The 20,359-nt window shown below is 39.7% G+C and overlaps 2 protein-coding genes across 2 annotated transcripts in view; one reads left to right on the top strand and one right to left on the bottom strand.

Annotated features, from left to right (window-relative positions):
• KCTD3 (potassium channel tetramerization domain containing 3) overlaps positions 1-5,007 on the top strand; it is a 68,147-nt gene extending 63,140 nt beyond the window's left edge. Inside the window, exon 18 of the mRNA XM_010853303.1 lies at positions 4,766-5,007. Within this exon, the coding sequence (XP_010851605.1) occupies positions 4,766-5,007 (242 nt within the window). The remainder of the gene's footprint in view (positions 1-4,765) is intronic.
• USH2A (Usher syndrome 2A (autosomal recessive, mild)) overlaps positions 8-20,359 on the bottom strand; it is a 939,168-nt gene continuing 918,816 nt past the window's right edge. Inside the window, exons 72-73 of the mRNA XM_010853294.1 lie at positions 8,269-8,490; positions 8-6,862 (exon numbers count right to left, since the gene is read on the bottom strand). Coding sequence (XP_010851596.1) covers positions 6,773-6,862; positions 8,269-8,490 — 312 coding nt within the window. The 3' untranslated portion in view covers positions 8-6,772. The remainder of the gene's footprint in view (positions 6,863-8,268; positions 8,491-20,359) is intronic.

Raw genomic sequence — 20,359 nt, 5'->3', positions numbered from 1 at the left:
AGAGTTAAACTCTACTGGATTTCAATTAGCTTTTACACCAAAACTTTACATATTAAGATTGGACTTCATTTAGTATCATCTTTTTGACAGAGTTACCTGGGTTAAGGAGATAAAATAACCATATCTCATCTGATCTTTTGGAAATTTTTTTTAGTTTTACAGGCACATTTAATAGATCATTTGTAAAGGAGGAGTCCATTTCCATGTTTATCTACTCTGGATTTTGGAAGCATAGTATTAATACCATGTCTCAATAAGATGGTGCCCATTATAGATGACCATCCCCTTAGAGTGTGAGAATCAACAGACTGCATTCCTTATGCTGATTTTGCCTGAGCTTTGTCTTGCAATGTTCTGTTTAACAAATTCCATAATTCTCTTTGGAACGTAATCTCCCAACCCTTACTGTGACTGCAGAGTGGTTTACCAGGTATTTAATGAGGTGCTATGTTTGTGGAAAAATATGTAATTCAAAAACACTATTGAATACCAGATTGCTCTGTGTAGTACTAAGTCCTTTAGGATAATCTTAATTGTGGTCATTTTCTGATTCTCATTGTTGGAGTACTTAAGTCTTGGCAAGCATTACCAATATTAAATGTCAAAAATCCATTTAAACTTTCTTTAAAGTTGGAGCAACTGTTTGAACAGATGAAATAAAGACAGTTTCGAGTGCCCAGAAAAGAAAACTACCAATTACTAATTTGCCTTGTTTGAGGAGCCACCATATTTTTTTCTTGTGTTAATAATGAAGATAATTAAATTAGAGTGTGGCCATTTTGTTAAACTTACTTAAGAGACTGCACTTCTGAATTTTTGGTTAAAGGTTTTGGCTGCTATAGAAATTTTATTTTAAATATAAGAACAAAAAAATCTTTTGTACTTTGATTTAATTGATTTCCAAATTTCTGCAAGTAAGGTAATTGTAAATTTAAAGCATTAAGCATTTATTGATGAATAATGTATATATTCCCATTCTGAGAAATATAAGTGGGTCAAGTCAAAATAAATTCTTTAAAGTTTATTTATATTGCCAGTGGTTTCATAGATACTTTCTTGTAATTATTTGTCAAGTAAGGCAAATAAAAATGATTAAGACTAGGTGTTTTCAGTTATTTAAGGAATAGTAATCCTGTTTAAAGTGTACTTAGGTTTTGTTCATGCTTTGCTTCCTCCCATAATAAAGGAAAGAGAGAGGATCTTATATGTATGAAAACTAACTTGTATTGTCAGGGAAAAGGGTACACAAAGCATAATTTCAGTATTACCAAGGATTGTATTTATCTCTTAAACCCTTTTTCTCATTATTATACTCATGTAAAAAGTTGGGTGGGCAAGTAAGAAAACTAAAAATTAAATACTTACCCAGTCTTTTCCAAGAGTAAAAGGGCTCTTTATGGGATTTTAGTGTAATTCTGAAAAACAAAAGAACACCTGCAGCGGCAGCTCACTCTAGTTATTCTGTCAATATTTGCACTACAGTCAGGTTGTTTTTCTTCCCTGTAAAAAGAGCTTGCACCTTGATGGTGTAGCAGAAATTTGAGTCTATTCTGGCACGTAACTTACTTTGTAAACTTCAGCAGATTATAATGAAAAATCTTAGGCATAGCAGGGATAGTTTCCTTTTTTAGTCCAAAAGGGGGAAAACCTCCAGAACCACCTGCACCGTGTGAACCTCTCTCACTTCTTAGGAGAACAGGAACACTGTCCATTGTGTGAGGAGGAATAAGATGGCCGTCTACAAGAGAGCTCTCACCAGAAACCAATCTCCATGGCACCTTGATGCCAGGCTCACAGCCTCCAGAACCATGAACGGATTTTTCAGCCGAGGTGCTAGAGTAGAACTCAGTCTCCTCTCTTTGAGCACACCAAAAAAAAAAAAAAAATTACATCCAGAGACATGAAGATGCAATCAAGAGGTGAAAGGACAGGTGCACTCATGGTGTAATCAGATCCCATACCACCCAGCTGGACAACCCTCAGACTGGAGAATAATTAAATCACAGAACTTCTCCCACAGGAGTGGAAGCTGAGCCCCATGCCAGGCTCCCCAGCGCAGGGGTCAGTCTCTGGAGGAGGAGCCTCCAGAGCATTGGGATTTGCAGGCCAGCAGGGCTTAACTGCAGGAGCCCCCCAGGATGGGGGGAACCGCCTCCACCCTCGGAGGACACACACACATGCTCAGGGTGAAAGCTGAGACTCCACACAAACCTGGGCCAGACCTACTTCCTGGTCTTGGAGGGTCTCCTTGGGAGGTGGGGGCGGCTGTGGCTGTCTGCCATCATAAAAGCTGGTGGCTGATACAGTGGGGACCTATGTGAATGCTGCGTGGAGTCAGACATTTTGAGTCCTTAGCACTGAGACCCAACAGCCTGTAAGCTCCAATGCTGGACGCCTCAGGCCAGACAACCAGAAGGGTAGGAAATGGCCCTGTCCATCAGCAGACAAGCTGCCTAGACTTCCTGACTCTCAGCCGCCCCTAGACACATCCTTTGACAGAGCTTGGCCCACCAAAGGCCCAAGACCTTGCTGCACACACCAGTAAGGAGGCATGAGCCCCTCCCACCCAGAAAACCTACACAGAGCCTCACCCATCAGGGAGCAGACGCCAGAAGCAAGGATAGTACGGTTCTGCAGAACTGAGTTTATAACACAGATCAGAGTCTACGCTAGGACCAACTGGTTCCTGATCCTCTGCTGGGACACAAAGGATATCCCCTACAAAGGGCCCCTTCTCTAAGATGGAGAAGCGTAACTAAGCTCCTACACACACAAAAATACAAACAAATGTAAACAATGAGCAGAGGAATACGTCCCAAAGGAACAAGATAAAACCCCCACAGAATCGCTAAGTGAAGTGGAGATAGCCAGCCTGTCTGTGAAAGAGTGCAGAGTAATCACCCTAAAGAGGATCCAAGGACCTGGTGAAAGAATAAAGACAAAAATTTTAATGAAGAGCTAAAGTGCAAACAGATGAACAATAATTGAAACATACACTAGAAGGAATCAATAGCAGAATAAGTGAGACAAAGAATGGAAGAAACCCCTGGGATAACGTTAAATGCACCAATGTTTGCATTATAGGTGGGTCACAGAAGGAAAAGAGGGAGAGAAAGGGCCTGAGAAAATATTTGAAGTGGTAACAGCTGAAACATGGGAAAGGAAATAGTCACCCAGCACAGACAGTCCCATACAGGATAAGCCCAAGGAGGAACATGCTGAGACACACAGTAGTCAGACTGACCAAAAAAAAAGACAAAAAGAAAATATTAAAAGCAACAAGGGGAAGAGCAACAAATAACATATACGGGAGTCCCCTAAGACCGTCAGCTGATTCTTCAGCAGAAACTCTGCAATCCAGAAGGCATGATATATTTAAAGTGATGAAAGAGAGAATCCTACAACCAAGAATACTCTACCTAGCAAGGCTCTTGTTCAGATTTGACAGAGAGATAGAAAGCTTTATACACAAGCAAAAGCTAAGAATTCAGTACCGTCAAACTAGCTTTACAGCAAAAGCCAAAGGAAGTGGAAAAGCCCAAAACACTAGAAACAAAATTACCCTTGGGAAAGCTCACTGGTAAAGGCAAACTTCAAAATACAGAGCAAATATTAACAGACATAAAAGGAGAAATGGACAGTAACACAATAACACTGGGGGGACTTGAACATCCCACTTACCTAAATGGGCAGATCGTCCATCCAGACAGAAAATTAGTAAGGAAACAGGCCTTAAATGACACAATAGCTTAGATAGGCTTAATTGATATTTATAGGACATTCCATCCGAAAGCAGGAGAATACACTTTCTTCTCAAGTGCACACAAAACATTGTCCACGATAGATCACATCTTGGATCACAAATCAAGCCTCGGTAAATTTAAGAAAACTGAAATCGTAATCAAGTATCTTTCCCAGCCTCGGTGCTATGAGATTAGAAATCAGCTATAAGAAAAAAACTGCAAAACACACAAACGTGGAGGAAAAAAATGAATCTATGTATATACTTTGTGTGACAGATGAAAAACAACAGAATTATAATTCTCATGATGTCAAGTTTTCCCAGTAATTATGAAATAAGTATTTTCATGTCAACTGGATAAGTATTGTTATCCTCTTTCAAGATGAGATTACCAAGGCCCTCTGAGGATCAATAGCTTCACCACAAAGCTCCTTAGCTACTGAGCCACCTCATGAACCCACGTCTGTCTCTGCAGCCTGTGGTCTTTTTCTGGCTTTCTCATCCAGGCTTACATATCAGAGCCACCTGAGGTTATCTGCTAAATATGCATCTCTGCCGGTTGGGACTCACGTCTTACAAAATGTGTTACATTGATTCTAATGTACATCGATTATTCAGAATATCCTGTTTTCTTAAATGGGCTCACCTTTATCATTATGTGTAAACTGTAAATACAACCCAGAGCTGTTAAGAGTATTTTTTCATAAATATATTAAATCAAACTTGGTTCACAGTTAAATATTTATTAAGCAAACCACCTTTCGATTAATTACATATCTGTGCATTGGAAATAAACTACTATTCACGTGTGACATAATTAAGTTCCTACTCACTGAATTATTCCACCTGGACTATGTTTTATTTACAGGTTGTTCAGGTTGAATTATATTGATGCCAAGATGATTTTTAGGTCAGCATAAGGTACCAATACAGATCTCACATTCAGGCAGCAATGACAACAGATCATCGATAAGTGCAGTTCTTAGTTGAGCTTACGCAAGCATAGCTGTGCGCTCTCATCAGTTACTGTTAGACACCATACAGCAGGTCTTGAAACTGAAGCTGAGCATGTGATGGGACCAGAGCCAGGAGGTGTACAGAGAGCTGTCTGCTGTCGCCTCTGCAAAGGAGAAGTGGGCGAGGACCGGAGTCCCAGTGCACAGCATGTATTCTTTCAGGTTCTTCACAAAATCGGGTCTCCACATGAGGAACACCTGGAGGCTTTTAGAAGTACTGACACCTCAGTGCCACCCCAGACCAGTTGAATCAGAATATCTAGGGGTGAGTCTGACTGTTGAGTGGAGGCTTGGCACCGGGTACCACCTAAAGCAGGAAGACAACATCGTGTGCTTCTCTGAAATCGATACAAGTCATGTTCAGAGTTGTTGCGGGGTTGGTGTGGGTGGAAGCCATGCAGGCTTCTGTCCCCTGTGAGCCAGGGGATCAAAACGTGAACGAGTCAGCTAATGAATTCATGGATTCGTTTGTAGCAGTTCTAACGAGGGGGCAGAACTTGGGCTTAACACTGGTCTGCGCTTTTGACACTTACTGTTGGCAAGGCTTGTCCAGGAGTTGGTCATTCTGAGGAGCTGCTCTTTCGCAAATTGGGATAAAGTCTCAGTGCCCTCAGAGTCCATGGTCTTTCTTTGACTGCTGGACAGTTAGTGTGATTCCTCATTTTCAGGCAGAATAGGCAAAGTTATTCCTTGTGCTCCAAGTTTTGACAGCTCAGCTTTGGGGTCATCTACTTATCTCTGAATGTAATTCACAAAATATGTCCAACAATTGTGTTTGAGATATACAGACTCAAAAGTAGTTTCCCAGAATCATTAAGACCTCTAAGAATGAAGAAGAGGTTTTCTTACAGTGTTTTCTTTGAAGAATAAACTTAAATACTTTTCATTTTATGTTTACTTGGGGAGGAAAGTGTTTCTTGAGGTAGGACTTACCAATAACTTTCTAATCCAAATAGAGTATATAACAAAAACTTTTTGACTCATGGAAATTGGTCATTAGTCACTTTAACAGTTAAAGTACCAATTTCTCCTGTTAATGATTCTAGTAGTTCTCTGAAATGAAGGAATATAGGACAGATATGTTAAACATGTATATTTATGTGTTATTTTAAACATTTTCAAAGCTGGAAGGAACATAAATTTTCTTCTTTAATTCCACGTAGGCTAGTTAAAAATGCAAATAAAACAGTAGTTTCCATATAGAATGTGCCAAGGTGAAGGTATTCCTGGGTATTCAGTGAATTGACAGAATTCTATAAAAAGTAATGACTAGAGTGTCAAAATTATGTAAAATATCAAAACAGTTCATTTTTCTCTTTGAAATATATGTTAGCTGCTTGTTCCTCAGATTTTTAGAAGATTCATACATGTAAGAACAGACATTTATAAGTATATGTGGTTTGGTAAATACTTATCCCTAAACATCATAATCAGATAGAAACCTACACAGTCAAATGTATAGCCTCAATGCAGTTTGTTTCTCTTTGAGTGTTTCGGCTTGATCTGACATTGGGATTTGATTTTGCAGCTGTTACTAGAATGGTTCCTCACTGGTTTATTTCAACTTCCATAAACAAGGAGCTGAGAGCAGAAGCAGTGCTTTGCTGCTTAAAGCAGCAGCAATGACATCCTCTCAGAAGAACCCCTTAGCTTTTAAATTAGTAACTTACCTGTAGCAACTGTGGGCCAACCTGAAATTGCCACTGAATATTCATTTAAATAGCCGTGTCACTGCCAAACATAGCCAAGTGACAGTTACGTGCTTAGTGTCCTCAAAATAAGGAGAGCAAAATAAGCATTTTCACTTGGACATAAAATTTCAGAAACCCCTCATTTTAGACTGCCAGAAAAACAACTTAGACCTCGATTAGGGAGAAATAATTTCAAAAACACTCATCTTTAAAGGATTACAACATGACAAGCAATAGCTTTTCAGCATTTATGATATCTGATAACCCAGTGGTGATGGGGGGTGGGGCCTGCATCCAGCTTATGTCTTACAGGTTTCCATCCTTCACAGGTGGGTGTCGGTGAATGTGGTGTGTTCCTTAGTCACAGAGCTGAAACCCTTGATGGCATTCATCAGGTCCTCTTCATCCACATACTGAAAAGACACCAGTCCTCACTGGTTAGGATATTTGCTGGCAACAGTGTTACACAAAATGTATATCTTTTGAGCATTAAAAGGTTAAGACACGGCACAGTGTAAGCCTCAGTTTTCTCATCCGAAAGTGCGGAGGTTTCATATGATTCAGTTCAGAATTTAAGCAGAAGAGCCAGAATGCAAGCTGTTGTGCTTCATTATGTCTGATCTTCTGTTTTTCTTTAATTGAATAGGGCTAGGAATACGGATTATAATGTTATAATGAACAGATAATTTGCCACATACGGATATCTTAAAAAGCTTTCACTGAATTGCTTTGCATACTGCCTATTACTAGTATGGTCAAAAGTAAGCAAAAATGTCAGCACAGTACAATAGTGAAGAATGGAGGTGCTGTAATCAGTGCTTTTAAGATCCCCAGTTCCAAAAAAAAATTATGATTAGATGTGTGTCCTTGGGTAAGAGCACACGTGCATCTAGCCTTCAATGTAATATATTGAACTATATGAAATTGCCATTTTGTATGTCAAATATGATCAATTAACAAATTCTTTGTTTCAACCTAATATAATTATTCCTGACATAGAAACGTCACATCTGAAATGGAGTCACAGAATTCAGTAGTCATCATAACTTCAAACAGGCTCATGATTTTAAAGTCCTTATTATATATCATCATCCTAACAAACCAGAAGGACTATCAATTTTATTTTGTGTGTGTGTGTGACTGAAATCTGGAGCCATGAAAGTTTATTTCTTGCCATTAGTTAAGGAAGTCTTTATGAAAATCATCAACATTTCAGTGAAGCAAAAGTGAGAATTAGGGGGGAGAGAGTGAGTGAGAGTCAAATGTAGAACCAGAGCTAGGGACTCAAAAAAGTATTAGATAATGATGAGGTTAACTTTTTGTATCCCCTGGGCTGAAATTATGAAAAGTGAGGTTTATACATACCAATGCTCTTATATTTATCATGATTTTCTGAGTTTTTTGAAAAGAAACTATAGATCCTATTGAGAGACTCTCTTTCTCCTCTAACCATAAACGAGAAGGAAAATACGTATCTTTTTTTTTTCCTTTAGTAAAACAGGAGCTTGTACTTCATGTCTCAGTTAGGCATGTTCCAGTGTTTTCAGTCATGTCCTGCCCAAGTTAATGAAGTAGAACTTGTTCATCTCTTCACTTACACATGAATGTATTTTTTGAGCCTCTATTGTGTGCCAAAAGCATAAGACAGTTTCTCCCCCACTACTCAGGCAGGTAAACGTGTCGTTACAAAATGATTGGGTAAGTGGTCAGAGGGATGAACTGAGTGTTCGGGAGATGATTGTTCTGCGGGGTACAGGAAACCATGCCACCTGTTACATACTTGTGTTTAACAAAGGCTCCAGATTAGGAAACGACTCACCAGTCCGCTGTCATGGCCCATGATGGTTTCCCACAGTGAGTCGTCTATCAAGACCTTCTTGTCTTGAATGTCCATGAGTTGGCTGACACTCCGGTGGAGAGAGCCTTGGGAATAGGTCTGACTGCCGTGACTCTGACTTGGGATGTGCAGAACAGACAGGCTTCGGTTGCTCCTAATGCTCACAGGTGTCCCAGACCGGGGGATTTTGGTATCAGCTAAGCCCTGAAGAGAAAGTTGCTCTTGGTGAGTAAGGTCTAAAGAAAATGGGCTTTAAGCAAGAGAAAAAATCATGTGTCACATTGTCAACGAAGGGAACACTGTCCCCATATCCTACACAATTGTGTACATCAGGAATACTGTAGCTCACAACTTCCTGGTAAAGTGAGATAATAAGCTAATGGTCTTATTAGACAGCCAGTGTCCTTGGGGCCTCCAAGAGCTCATGTACTGGCTGGGGCACTGGCTGTGTTTCCCCGTGGACAGGGCTGCTGCATAGCAAAGCAGTAGAGTGAGGGTGAGGGGTAGCAAGGTAAGCTCTTCATGGCCATCAGCACAGAACCTCCTCGACAACTTTCCTTCCCCAGAGGAAAGAGCAGTATTCTCTCATAGTCACTTACTAAGTGAGCAGTTGTATTTCACTTTAAAATTCCTGGATTTATGTACAGAACTTGACTCTTACCTTCTTTTCTCATCCCACCTTGTTCCCCTTGTTGCAAAGCTTCCAAAATAAAGAAGACCCAAAACACATCAGAAAGAAAAGTACTCTAGGATTAGGTTCTAGAATGTGCCATTAAGAAATGTAGCCACTCTAAACATCAGGGTTCTGATTGAGCTGATTTAACCAAACTGTGTGGCTTATCATCATGCAGTTGACACACCATGCAGAGATCATGCATTATGCAGCACACAGAGGTACCTCCAAGTGCACAGTGTAACTTTTTAGGGTGACATTGCTCGACACATCAGATACATCAGCCACAGAGTCAAACTGAAAACAAAAGTGGAGGATCAGTCTGTGGAACATTTAAAAACAAATGCTATGGAGGGAAGAATCAAGATGGGGGAATAAAAAGGACTTTGGGTCTCACCTCCTCCCACAAATGCATCAGAAATACATCTACACATGGATGGATTCTCACGTGATACCTTACTGAATGATGGCAGTAGATATCAGACACCCAGAAGTGCAAGAAAGAACTCCATATAACCAAGGGAAAAAGGAATCTGGATGGGACCTGGCCCCGGGGAAGGAGCCGTGGAAGAGGAAACTGTTCTGTGCCCTGGGAAGCCCCTTCACTGGCCAGGAGGTCAGTCTGGACAGAAAGCAAGCTTCAGAGACTCAGAAGATGAATGTACTGACTGGTGCTCTGGCTATGGTGGAAGCAGGCAGCAGACAGACTGGCAAAGAGGACTGGTGTTATCTTGCTGCAGTACATGGCCCAAGATGCACACTGGCCTGTATGTGCAGGGGCTGGGTGCTGAAACTTGGGGTTCAGAACGGGCCCAGGGAGAGCACAGGTTGGCTACACAAAGACAGCCAGAAAGGGCTAAAGTGTGATTGCAGAAAAAGCCTGGGCCCACCCCAGCAGCAAAGTACTGTTGCTAAAGGGTGTGTGAAGGGGTGGGCGTGGCCTGCCATAATAGTCTCTTTCATCAAGCTGCCTCTAAGGGCTCTGGGAGCAGGACAGTAGGTGTTTCCATGTCTGGCACCAGTCTGGTCTCAGCAGTTATGAGCTTTGTGGCATGTACATGCAGAGGTGGGGCTGGGGGGCTTCCACAGCTCCCATGATGGCTCCAGGTACATGACCACTATGGTCCCGACTTCAGTGAGTGGGCACCTAAGGATCTGTGCTGGTGGCCTTATAACCACAGCGCCTGAGGGACACCAGGGCCAAATGACTGCATTCCCAGTGGAGGCGGTGCCAGGGGTATTGCCAGCAGTTCATTCTGTGAGCCTGTGCAGGTGACACCACAGGATGCACCCCACAGTAGACAGCTCGGGGAGGGAATACCCCAGCCAAAGCACCTCTCCCAGCAGGAGCTCTCCAGTTCTGGCTACCTCTCACTGCAGCTCAGCAATGGAACCGAGGGCTTCTACTCCAACAACTCAGGAGCAGGCCCTGCCCCTGACATGCAGCGACAACACAGAGCAAAGAAGAGGCCCACTAAATGTGTGAAGGCAGGATTAGAACAAAAATGTTTACAGGTTGTAAGGAAATGCAAAAGATGCTGAATAGCCAAAGCAATCTTGAGAAAGAAAAATGAAGCTGGAGGAATAGGACTCCCTGACTTCAGACTATACTACAGAACTACAGTAATCAGGAGTATGGCACTAAACAGAAACAAATATAGATCAATGGAACAGCATAGAAAGTTCAGAAATAACACCCAGGCACCTGTGGTCACCTAGTCTATGGCAAAGGAGGCAAGAATATACAGTGGAGAAAAGAGTTTCTTCAATAAATGGTGCTGGGAAAACTGGACAGCTTCAAGTAAAAGGATGAAATTAGAACACTCTCCTAAGACCATACCCTAAAATAAACTCAAATGGATTAAAGACCTAAATGTAAGACCAGACACCATAAAGGAAAACATAGGAAAAACACTTGCTGACATAAAGCACAGGAAGATCTTTTCTGACCCACCTCTTAGAGTGATGAAAACAAAAAGAGTAGGTAATAAAAGATACTCCTTACAAATGGCTTCACAGGCAAATTCTACCAAACATACAAAGAAAAGTTTTAAACACTGATCCTTCTCTAACTCTTCCAAAAGACTGAAGAGAAGGGAACACTCCCAGAGACATTCAATTAAGCCACCATCACCTTGATACCAAAACCAGACAAAGACACCACCAAAAAGAAAATTACAGGCCAATATCATTGGTGAATATAGATGCAAAAATTCTCAGCAAAATATTAGCAAACAGAATCCAACAATACATAAGAAAGATCAAACACCATGAACAACTTGGATTCATACTAGGGTCACAAGGATGATTCAACATATGTAAATCAATCAAGATGATACACCACATCAGAAAAGACAAACACCACATGATCATGTTAATAGATATATAAAAATCATTTGATACAAGTTATCCATTTATGATTTACAAAACTCTAGAAAGTGGGCACAGAGGGAACCAATCTCAACATAATAGGGCTATAAATGACAAATCCACAACAAACATCATGCTCAATGGTGAAAAACTGAAAGTATTTCCTCCAAGATCAGGAAAAGACAAGGATGTCCAATCTCACCACTATAATTGACTATATTTTTGAAAGTCCTGCTGCTGCTGCTGCTAAGTCACTTCAGTCGTGTCCCACTCTGTGCAACCCCATGGACTGCAGCCACCAGGCTCCCCCGTCCCTGGGATTCTCCAGGCAAGAACACTGGAGTGGGTTGCCATTTCCTTCTCCAATGCATGAAAGTGTAAAGTGAAAGTGAAGTCACTCAGTCGTGTCTGACTCTTAGCGACCCCATGGACTGCAGTCCACCAGGCTCCTCCATCCATGGGATTTTCCAGGCAAGAGTACTGGAGTGGGGTGCCATTGCCTTCTCCCTTTGAAAGTCCTAGACAGAGCAATCAGAAGAAAAATGAAAAGAATCCAAATTGGGAAAGAGGCAAAACTGTTACTGTTTGCAAATGACATCATACTATACATAGAAAATTCAAAAGGTTCCACCAGGAAACTTTTAGAACCTATCAATGAATTTGATAAAGTTGCAGGATACAAAATTAATACATAGAAATCTCTTGCATTCCTATACACTAACAATGAAAGATTGGAGAGAGAAATTTAAGAAACAATCCCATTTACAACTGCATCAAAAAGAATAAAATACCCAAGAATAAACCCAAGGAAGCAATGGACCTGTACTCAGAAAACTATAAGATACTGATGAAAGAAAGATGACACAAACGGAGAGATACAGCATATCCTTGGCTTAGACGAATCAATATTGTGAAAATGACTACACAACCCAAAGCGGTCTACAGATGTAATGCAATCCCCATCAAAGTACCAATGGCATTTTTCAAAGAACTAGAACAAAATTTTTAGAATTTATAAAAGATCCTGAATAGCCAAAGCATCTTGAGAAAGAAAGACCTGCTGGAGGAATCAGGGTCCCTGACTTTACTACAAAACTACAGTAATCAAAACTGTACAGTTTTGGCACAAAAACAGAAATATGGATCGATGGTACAGGATAGAGCCTATAAATAAACCCATGCACCTATCATCTACCTATGAAGAGAGGCAAGAATACACCAATGAGAAAATACGGTTTCTTCAATAAGTGGTCCTGGGGAAAAATGGGCAGCTACAAGTAAAAGAATGAAATTAGGACAATTCCTAAGACCATACATGAAAATAACTCAAAATGGATTAAAGACCTAAATGGAAGTCCAGACACTATAAAACTCTTGGTGGGAAGTATGGGCAGAACATTCTTTGAGATAAGCAAGAATCTTTTCATATATGCAGCAGGATATTTTCACATTTACCTCCTAGAGTATGGTAAATAAAAACAAACAAGTGAGATGTAATTAAACTTAAAAAGTTTTGCACAGCAAAGGAAAACACTGAAATCAAAAAGACAAACCACAGAATGGGAAAAAAATATTTGCAAACCATGTGACCAGAAAGGGATTAATCTCCAAAGGGTATGAACAGCTTATACAGCTCAATAAAAAAATAAAAGCACAATCAAAATACGGGCAGAATATCCAAACAGACATGTCTCTACAGGAGACATCCAGGTGACCAAAAAAAAACAAAAAAACAAAATAAAAACAGGTGAAGAGATGCTCAATATCACTTATTATTAGACAAATGCAAATAAAAACTACAATGAAGTGTCACCTCGCAGCTGTCAGAATGGCCATCATCAAAAAGTCTGAACAATAATTGCTTGAGAGGTTATGGAGAAAGGGGAACCCTCCTACCCCTGTTGGTGGGAATGCAAATTGGTACAACCACTATGGAGAATAGGATGGAGGTTCCTAAAGAAACTAAAACTACCATACACACCCGGGCATATATTCAGAGAAAACCATACCAGGAAAAAGTAAACGCAGACCAGTGTTCATTGCAGCACTACTGACAACAGCCAGGACATGGAAGCAATCTGAATGTCCATCAACAGATGTGGTATATACACATAATGGACTATTACTCAGCCATTAAAGAAGGAAACAATCCCATTTAAAGGAACATGGATGGACCTAGAAATCATACTAAGGGAAGTAAGCCCAACAGACAAAGGGAAATGTCATATGATACCAGTTATATGTGAAATCTAAACATGATACAAATGATCTTAAAAAACAGAAACAGACTCACAGACTTTGAAAATAAAACAAACACAGTTACAAAGGGGAAAGTTACGGGTAGGAATAAATTAGAAGGTTATGATTAACATATATACACTACTGTGTATAAAACAGATAATCAACAAGGACCTAATATATAGCACAAGGAACTCAATGTAATACTCTGTAATAATCTATTATGGAAAAGAATCTGAAACAGCATTAATGTATGTACTGTTGATTTTCAGTCATCCAGTCATAGCTGACTCTTTGTGACCCCATGGACTGTAGCACGCTAGGCATCCCTGTCCCTCACCATCTCCTAAAGTTTGCCCAGGTTCATTTCCATTGCATGGGTGATGCCATCCAGCCATCTCACTGACACCCTCTTCTGTCCTCAATGTTTCCCAACATCAGGGACTTTTCCAATGAGTTAGCTGTTCACATTAGGTGACCAAAATATCAGCTTCAGCATCAGTCCTTCCAATGAATATTCAGGGTTGACTTCCTTTAAAATTGACTGGTTTGATCTCCAAGGGACTCACAGGAGTCTTCTCCAGTCTTCTCTAGTTCAAAGGCATCAATTCTTTGGTGCTCTGCCCTCTTTACAGTCCAGCTCTCACAACTGTATGTGACCATTGGGAAGACCATAGTCTTGACTATACAGACCTTTGTTGCAGAGTGATGTCTCTGTTTTTCAACACACTGTCTAGGTTTGTCATAACTTTCTTGCCAAGAAGCAATCATCTGATTTCATGGCTGTAGTTACCATCTTCAGTGATTTTAGAGCCTAAGAAGAGGAAATCTGTCACTGCTTCCACCTTTTTCCCTTCTATTTGCCACGAAGGAATGGGATTGGATGTCATGATCTTAGTTTTTTTTAATATTTATTTTTAAGTCAGCTTTTTCACTCCCCTCCTTCACCTTCATCAACAGATTCTTTAGTTCCTCTTTGCTTTCTGCCATTAGAGTGGTATCATCTGAGATTGTTAATGTTTCTCCCACCTGTCTTGATTCCAGCTTGTAACTTATCCAGCCTGGCATTTCTCATGATGTGCTCAGTGTATAAGTTAAACAGGGTGACAATAGATAGCCCTGTCATACTTCTTTCTCAATCCTGAACCAACCAGTTGTTACATATAGGGTTCTAACAGTTGCTTCTTGACTTGCATATAGGTTTCTCAGGAGACAGGTAAGATGGCCTGGTATTCCCATCTCTTTAAGAGCTTTCCACAGTTTGTTATGATCCACACAGTCAAAGGCTTTAGTGTAGCTGATGAAACAGAGGTAGATGTCTTTCTGGAATTCCCTTGCTTTCTCTATGATCCAGTGAATGTTGACAATATGTACTGCTGCTGCTGCTAAGTCACTTAGTCATGTCCAACTCTTTGCGACCCCATAGATGGCAGTCCACCAGTCTCCCCCCATCCGTGGGATTCTCCAGGCAAGAACACTGGAGTGGGTTGCCATTTCCTTCTCCAGTGCATGAAAGTGAAAAGTGAAAGTGAACTCGCTCAGTCGTGTCTGACTCTTCTCAACCCCATGGACTGCAGCCTACCAGGCTCCTCCGTCCATGGGATTTTCCAGGCAAGAGTACTGGAGTGGGGTGCCATTGCCTTCTCCGGACAATATGTACTATGTATAACTAAATCACTTTGCTGTATAGCTGAAACTAACACATCAATGTAAATCAACTATACTTCAGTATAAACTATTTTAAGATAAATAAGGAAAATAAAAACTTTTCTGTGAAAGACACAAAAAATAATTAAAAATGCATTGAGGCAAATGACAATGAAAACACAACCATACAAAATCTGGGCAATGCAGCAAAAGCAGTTCTGGTGAGACAGACGTTCACAGCTATATAGAATTTATTTAAGAACAGAAAAATCTCTAATAAACAACACATCATCTAAAAGAGAAAAGGAAGAAACAAAACCTAAAGTCGGCAGAAACAAGCAGATAAAAAAAATCAGATAGGAAATAAATTAGAGATTTTAAAGTTATAGAAGAAGATGCAACGAAATTAAATAAGAAAAGGAAGAGGAGAATTGACAACTGATACTACAGAAATGAACAAAGAGAAAACTGTGAAGAATTATTTTGTCAACAAATTCAACAACGTACAAGAAACGGACAAGTTTTGAGAAACACAGTGTACCAAAACTGAAGTAAGAAGAAATAAGATTACCTGAACAGTCCAATCACTAGAAGTGGAACAGAATCTGTAATTTAAATAAAACTTACAAACAAAACTCCAGGGTCAGATGTTTTCTCAGGCAAATTCTACCAAACATACAAAGAAAAACGTTGATCCTTCCCAAACTCTTCCAAAAGACTAAAGAGGAGGGAACACTCCCAAAGGCATTCCATGAGCATACCAACACTGATACCACAACCAGTGCAAGTGAAAGTCGCCCAGCCGTGTCCGACTCTTTGCGACCCCATGGACTATAGAGTCCATGGAATTCTCCAGGCCAGAATACTGGAGAGGGTAGCCTTTCCCTTCTCCAGGGAGTCTTCCCAACCCAAGGATCAAACCCAGGTCTCCTGCATTGCAGGCAGATTTTTTACCAGCTGAGCCACAAGGGAAGCCCAAGAATACTGGAGTGGATAACCTGTCCCTTCTCCAGTGTATCTTCCTGACCCAGGAATTGAACCAGGGTCTCCTGCATTGCCAATGGATTTTTTTTTTTTACCAACTGAGCTATCATGGAAGCCCCACCACAACTAAAGTCACTACCAAAAAAGATAATTATAGGTCAATATCATTGATGAATACAGATAGAAAAATTCTCAACAAAATATCAGCAAACCAAATCCAACAATACGTAATAGATATCATATACCATGAATAACTTGGATTCATCCCAGGGTCACAAGTATGGTCCAACAAGAGTAAATCAGTCAATGAAATATGACATATCAAAAAAGCAAACACCACATGATCTCAATAGAAATAGAAAAAGCATTTGATAAAATTCATCACCCATTAAAAAAAAAAAAAAACCTCTCCAGAGAGTGGGCATAGAGGGAACCAATATCAACATAATAAGGCCATATTTGGCAAATGCTCAGCAAATATAATTTTCAATGGTGAAAAACTAAAAGCGTTTCTTCTAAGATCAGCAAAAGACAAGGATTATTGCCACTATTATTCAACATACTTTTGAAAATCCTAGCATGGCAATCAGAGAAGAAAAAGAAAAAGAATCGTAATTGGAAAAGAAGAAGTAAAACTGTCACTATTTGCAAATGATATGATACTATATGTACAGAATTCTAAAGATGCCATCAGAAACTTTTTAGGGGCCATCAATGAATTTGGTAAAGTGACAGGATACAAAATTAATACAAAGAAATCTCTTGCCTTCCTATACACTAACAGTGAATGATCAGAAAGAGAAATTCAGGAAACAATCCCATTTACCACTGCCTCAAAAGGAATAAAACAACTACGAATAAATTTATCTAAGGAAGCAAGAGACTCATACTCAGAAAACTAAGATTTTGATGAAATCAAAGATGGCACAAAGAGATGGAGAGAGATAGCATAGCACTGGATTAGAAGAATCAATATTATGAAAATGACTATACTTCCCAAAGCAATCTATAGATGCAATGCAATTCCTATCAAATTATCAATGGCATTTTTCACAGAATTAAAACCAAAAGACCCCAAATAGCCAAAGTAACATAAAAAAGAAAAATGGAGTGGGAGAAATCAGGCTACCTGACTTTATACTACAAAACTACAGTAAACAAAACAGTACCGTATTGGAACAAAGAAATTGTATCAATGGTACCGGGTTGAAAGTCCAGAAATAAACCCATGCACCTGCTATCACCTATTCTATGACAAATAAGGCAAGGACATACAACAGAGAAAAGATAATTTCTTCAGTATGTGGTGCTGGAAAAAGTGGACAGCTACAAATAAAAGAATGAAATTGGAATACTTTGTAACATCATACACAAAAATAATTCAAAATGGATTAAAAACCCCAATGTAATTCCAGACACTATAAAACTCTTGGAGGAAATATAGGCAGAACATTCTTTGACATAAACTGCAGTAAGATTTTTTTCTGATACACCTTCTACAGTCAGGAAAATAAAAATAAAAACAAACAAATGAGATCTAATTAAACATAAAAAGATTTGCACAGCAAAGGAAACCACTGACAAAAAGGCAAACCATAGAATGGGGAAAAAAATATTTGCAAATGATGTGATCTACAGGGGGTTACTTTCCAAAGAGTATAAACAGCTCCTGCAGCTCAATATTGAAAAAAACAAACAACAAAAAAAACGACAATCAGAATATGGGCAGAAGGTCCAAATAGACATTTCTCTACAGAATGTATACAGATGGCCAAAAAACACATGAAAAGATGCTCAATAACACTAATTATTAGAGAAATGTAAATCAAAACTACAATGAGGTGTCACCTCACAGCAGTAAGGATGACCATCATCAAAAAGTCTATAAACAATAAATGCTTGAGAGGGTGCGGAGAACAGGGAACCCTCCTACACTGTTGGTGGAAATATAAATTGTTAACAGTCACTATCAAGAACAGCATGGAGTTTCCTTAAAAAACTTGAGCTACCATGTAACACAGCATTCCCATACCTGGGCATATATCCAGAAAAATCATACTTGGAAAAGGTACATGTGCCCCAATGTTAACTGCAGCACTATTTACAATAGTGATGACATGGAAGAAACAAATGTACATTAAAAGATGAATGGACAAACATGTGGTACATAGACATAGTGGATTATTACTCAGTCATTAAAGCAGGAAATAATGCCATTTGAAGCAACACTGATGGGCCTAGAAATCAGCATACTAGGTGAAGTGAGTCAAACAGAGAAAGACAAATATCATCTGATGTCTCTTACATGTGGAATCTAAACGTGGTATAAACGAACTGACAAAAAAAGAAACAGACTCATAGACTTAGAAAACAAACATATAGTTACAGAGGGGAAGTTCTGGGTAAGGGTAAATTAGGAGGTTGTGAATAACATATATACACTACCACATATACAACAGATCATCAACAGGGACCTAATGTATGGCACAGAGAACTCTGCTTAATATTCTGTAATAAGCTATATGGGGAAAGAATCTGAAACAGCATTAACGTAGATATATGTCTAGTCAAGGCTATGGTTTTTCCAGTGGTCATGTATGGATGTGAGAGTTGGACTGTGAAGAACGCTGAGCACTGAAGAATTGATGCTTTTGAACTGTGGTGTTGGAGAAGACTCTTGAGAGGCCCTTGGACTGCAAGGAGATCCAACCAGTCCATTCTGAAGGAGATCGGTCCTGGGATTTCTTTGGAAGGAATGATGCTGAAGCTGAAACTCCAGTACTTTGGCCACCTCATGCAAAGAGTTGACTCATTGGAAAAGACTCTGATGCTGGGAGGGATTGGGGCAGGAGGAGAAGGGGATGACAGAGGATGAGATGGCTGGATGGCATCACTGACTCGATGGACGTGAGTCTAAGTGAACTCCGGGAGTTGGTGATGGACAGGGAGGCCTGGCATGCTGCAATTCATGGGGTCGCAAAGAGTCGGACACGACTGAGCTACTGAACTGAACTGAACCATCTCACACTGATCAGAATGGCCATCATTAAAAAGTCTACAAACAACAAATGCAAGAGTGGCTGTACAGAAAAGGGAATCTTCTTGTATTACTGGTGGGAATGTGAACTGGTGCAGCCAACTGTGAAAAAAAAGTATGGAGGGTCCTCAAAAAACTAAAAATAGAGCTACCATATGATCCAGCAATCCCACCCCAGGGCATATATCCAGAAAAAAAAATTAATTCAAAAAGATAAATGTAACCAATGGAAATTTGCTGTATGACTCAGGCAGCTCAAACTGGAGCTCTGTAACAACCTAAAGGGGTGGGAAAAGGTGGGAGGTGGGAGGGAGGTTCATGAGTGAGGGGGCATATGTATACTCATGGCTAATTCATGTTGATGTATGGCAGAAATCAAACCAATATTGTAAAGCAATTATCCTTCAATTAAAAATAAATTTAAAAAATACATGTACCCCAATGTTCACACCAGGACTATTTGCAAAGTCAAGATACGGAAACAACTTAAATGCCCATCAACAGAGCAATGGATAAAGAAGATGTAGTACGTATATACAATGGAATATTACTCAGCCACAAAAAAGAATGAAATAATGCCATTTGGAGCAACATGGATGGGCCTAGAGATTATCACACTAAGTGAAGTAAGTCAGAGAGAAAGACAAATACCATACAATATTACTTATGATGGAATCTAAAATACAAAACAAATGAACCCATATTCAACAGAAACAGACTCACAAACAGAGAACACACTTTTGTTTGCCAGTGGGGAGGTAAACGGGGAAGGAATGGATAGGGAGTTTGGGATTAGCAGGTACAAAGAATTTTGTATACAATGAATAAACAAGGTCCTACTCTACAGCACAGAGAACCATATTCAATATCCCCAGATAAGCCATAGTGGAAAAGAATATAAAAAAGCATGCATAAATATATATGTATAACTGGATCACTTTGTTGTACAGCAGACATTAACACAACATTGTAAATCAACTCTACTTCAATAAAACAAAACAAGCAGACAAAAACCAAGTTCTTTGTGCTTCTCCCAAGGCAGCATAAGCATATCCAAACATTAATACTATTTGGAGATGCATTTTCAGATATGTACAAAGTTCTACAATATAAAAGATTTGGTG

Source organism: Bison bison, unplaced genomic scaffold, assembly GCF_000754665.1.
Source record: "Bison bison bison isolate TAMUID 2011002044 unplaced genomic scaffold, Bison_UMD1.0 scf7180017864325, whole genome shotgun sequence".
NCBI lineage: Eukaryota > Metazoa > Chordata > Mammalia > Artiodactyla > Bovidae > Bison > Bison bison.
Note: the sequence above shows the minus strand (reverse complement) of the source record. Positions and strands in the feature narration are given on the sequence as shown.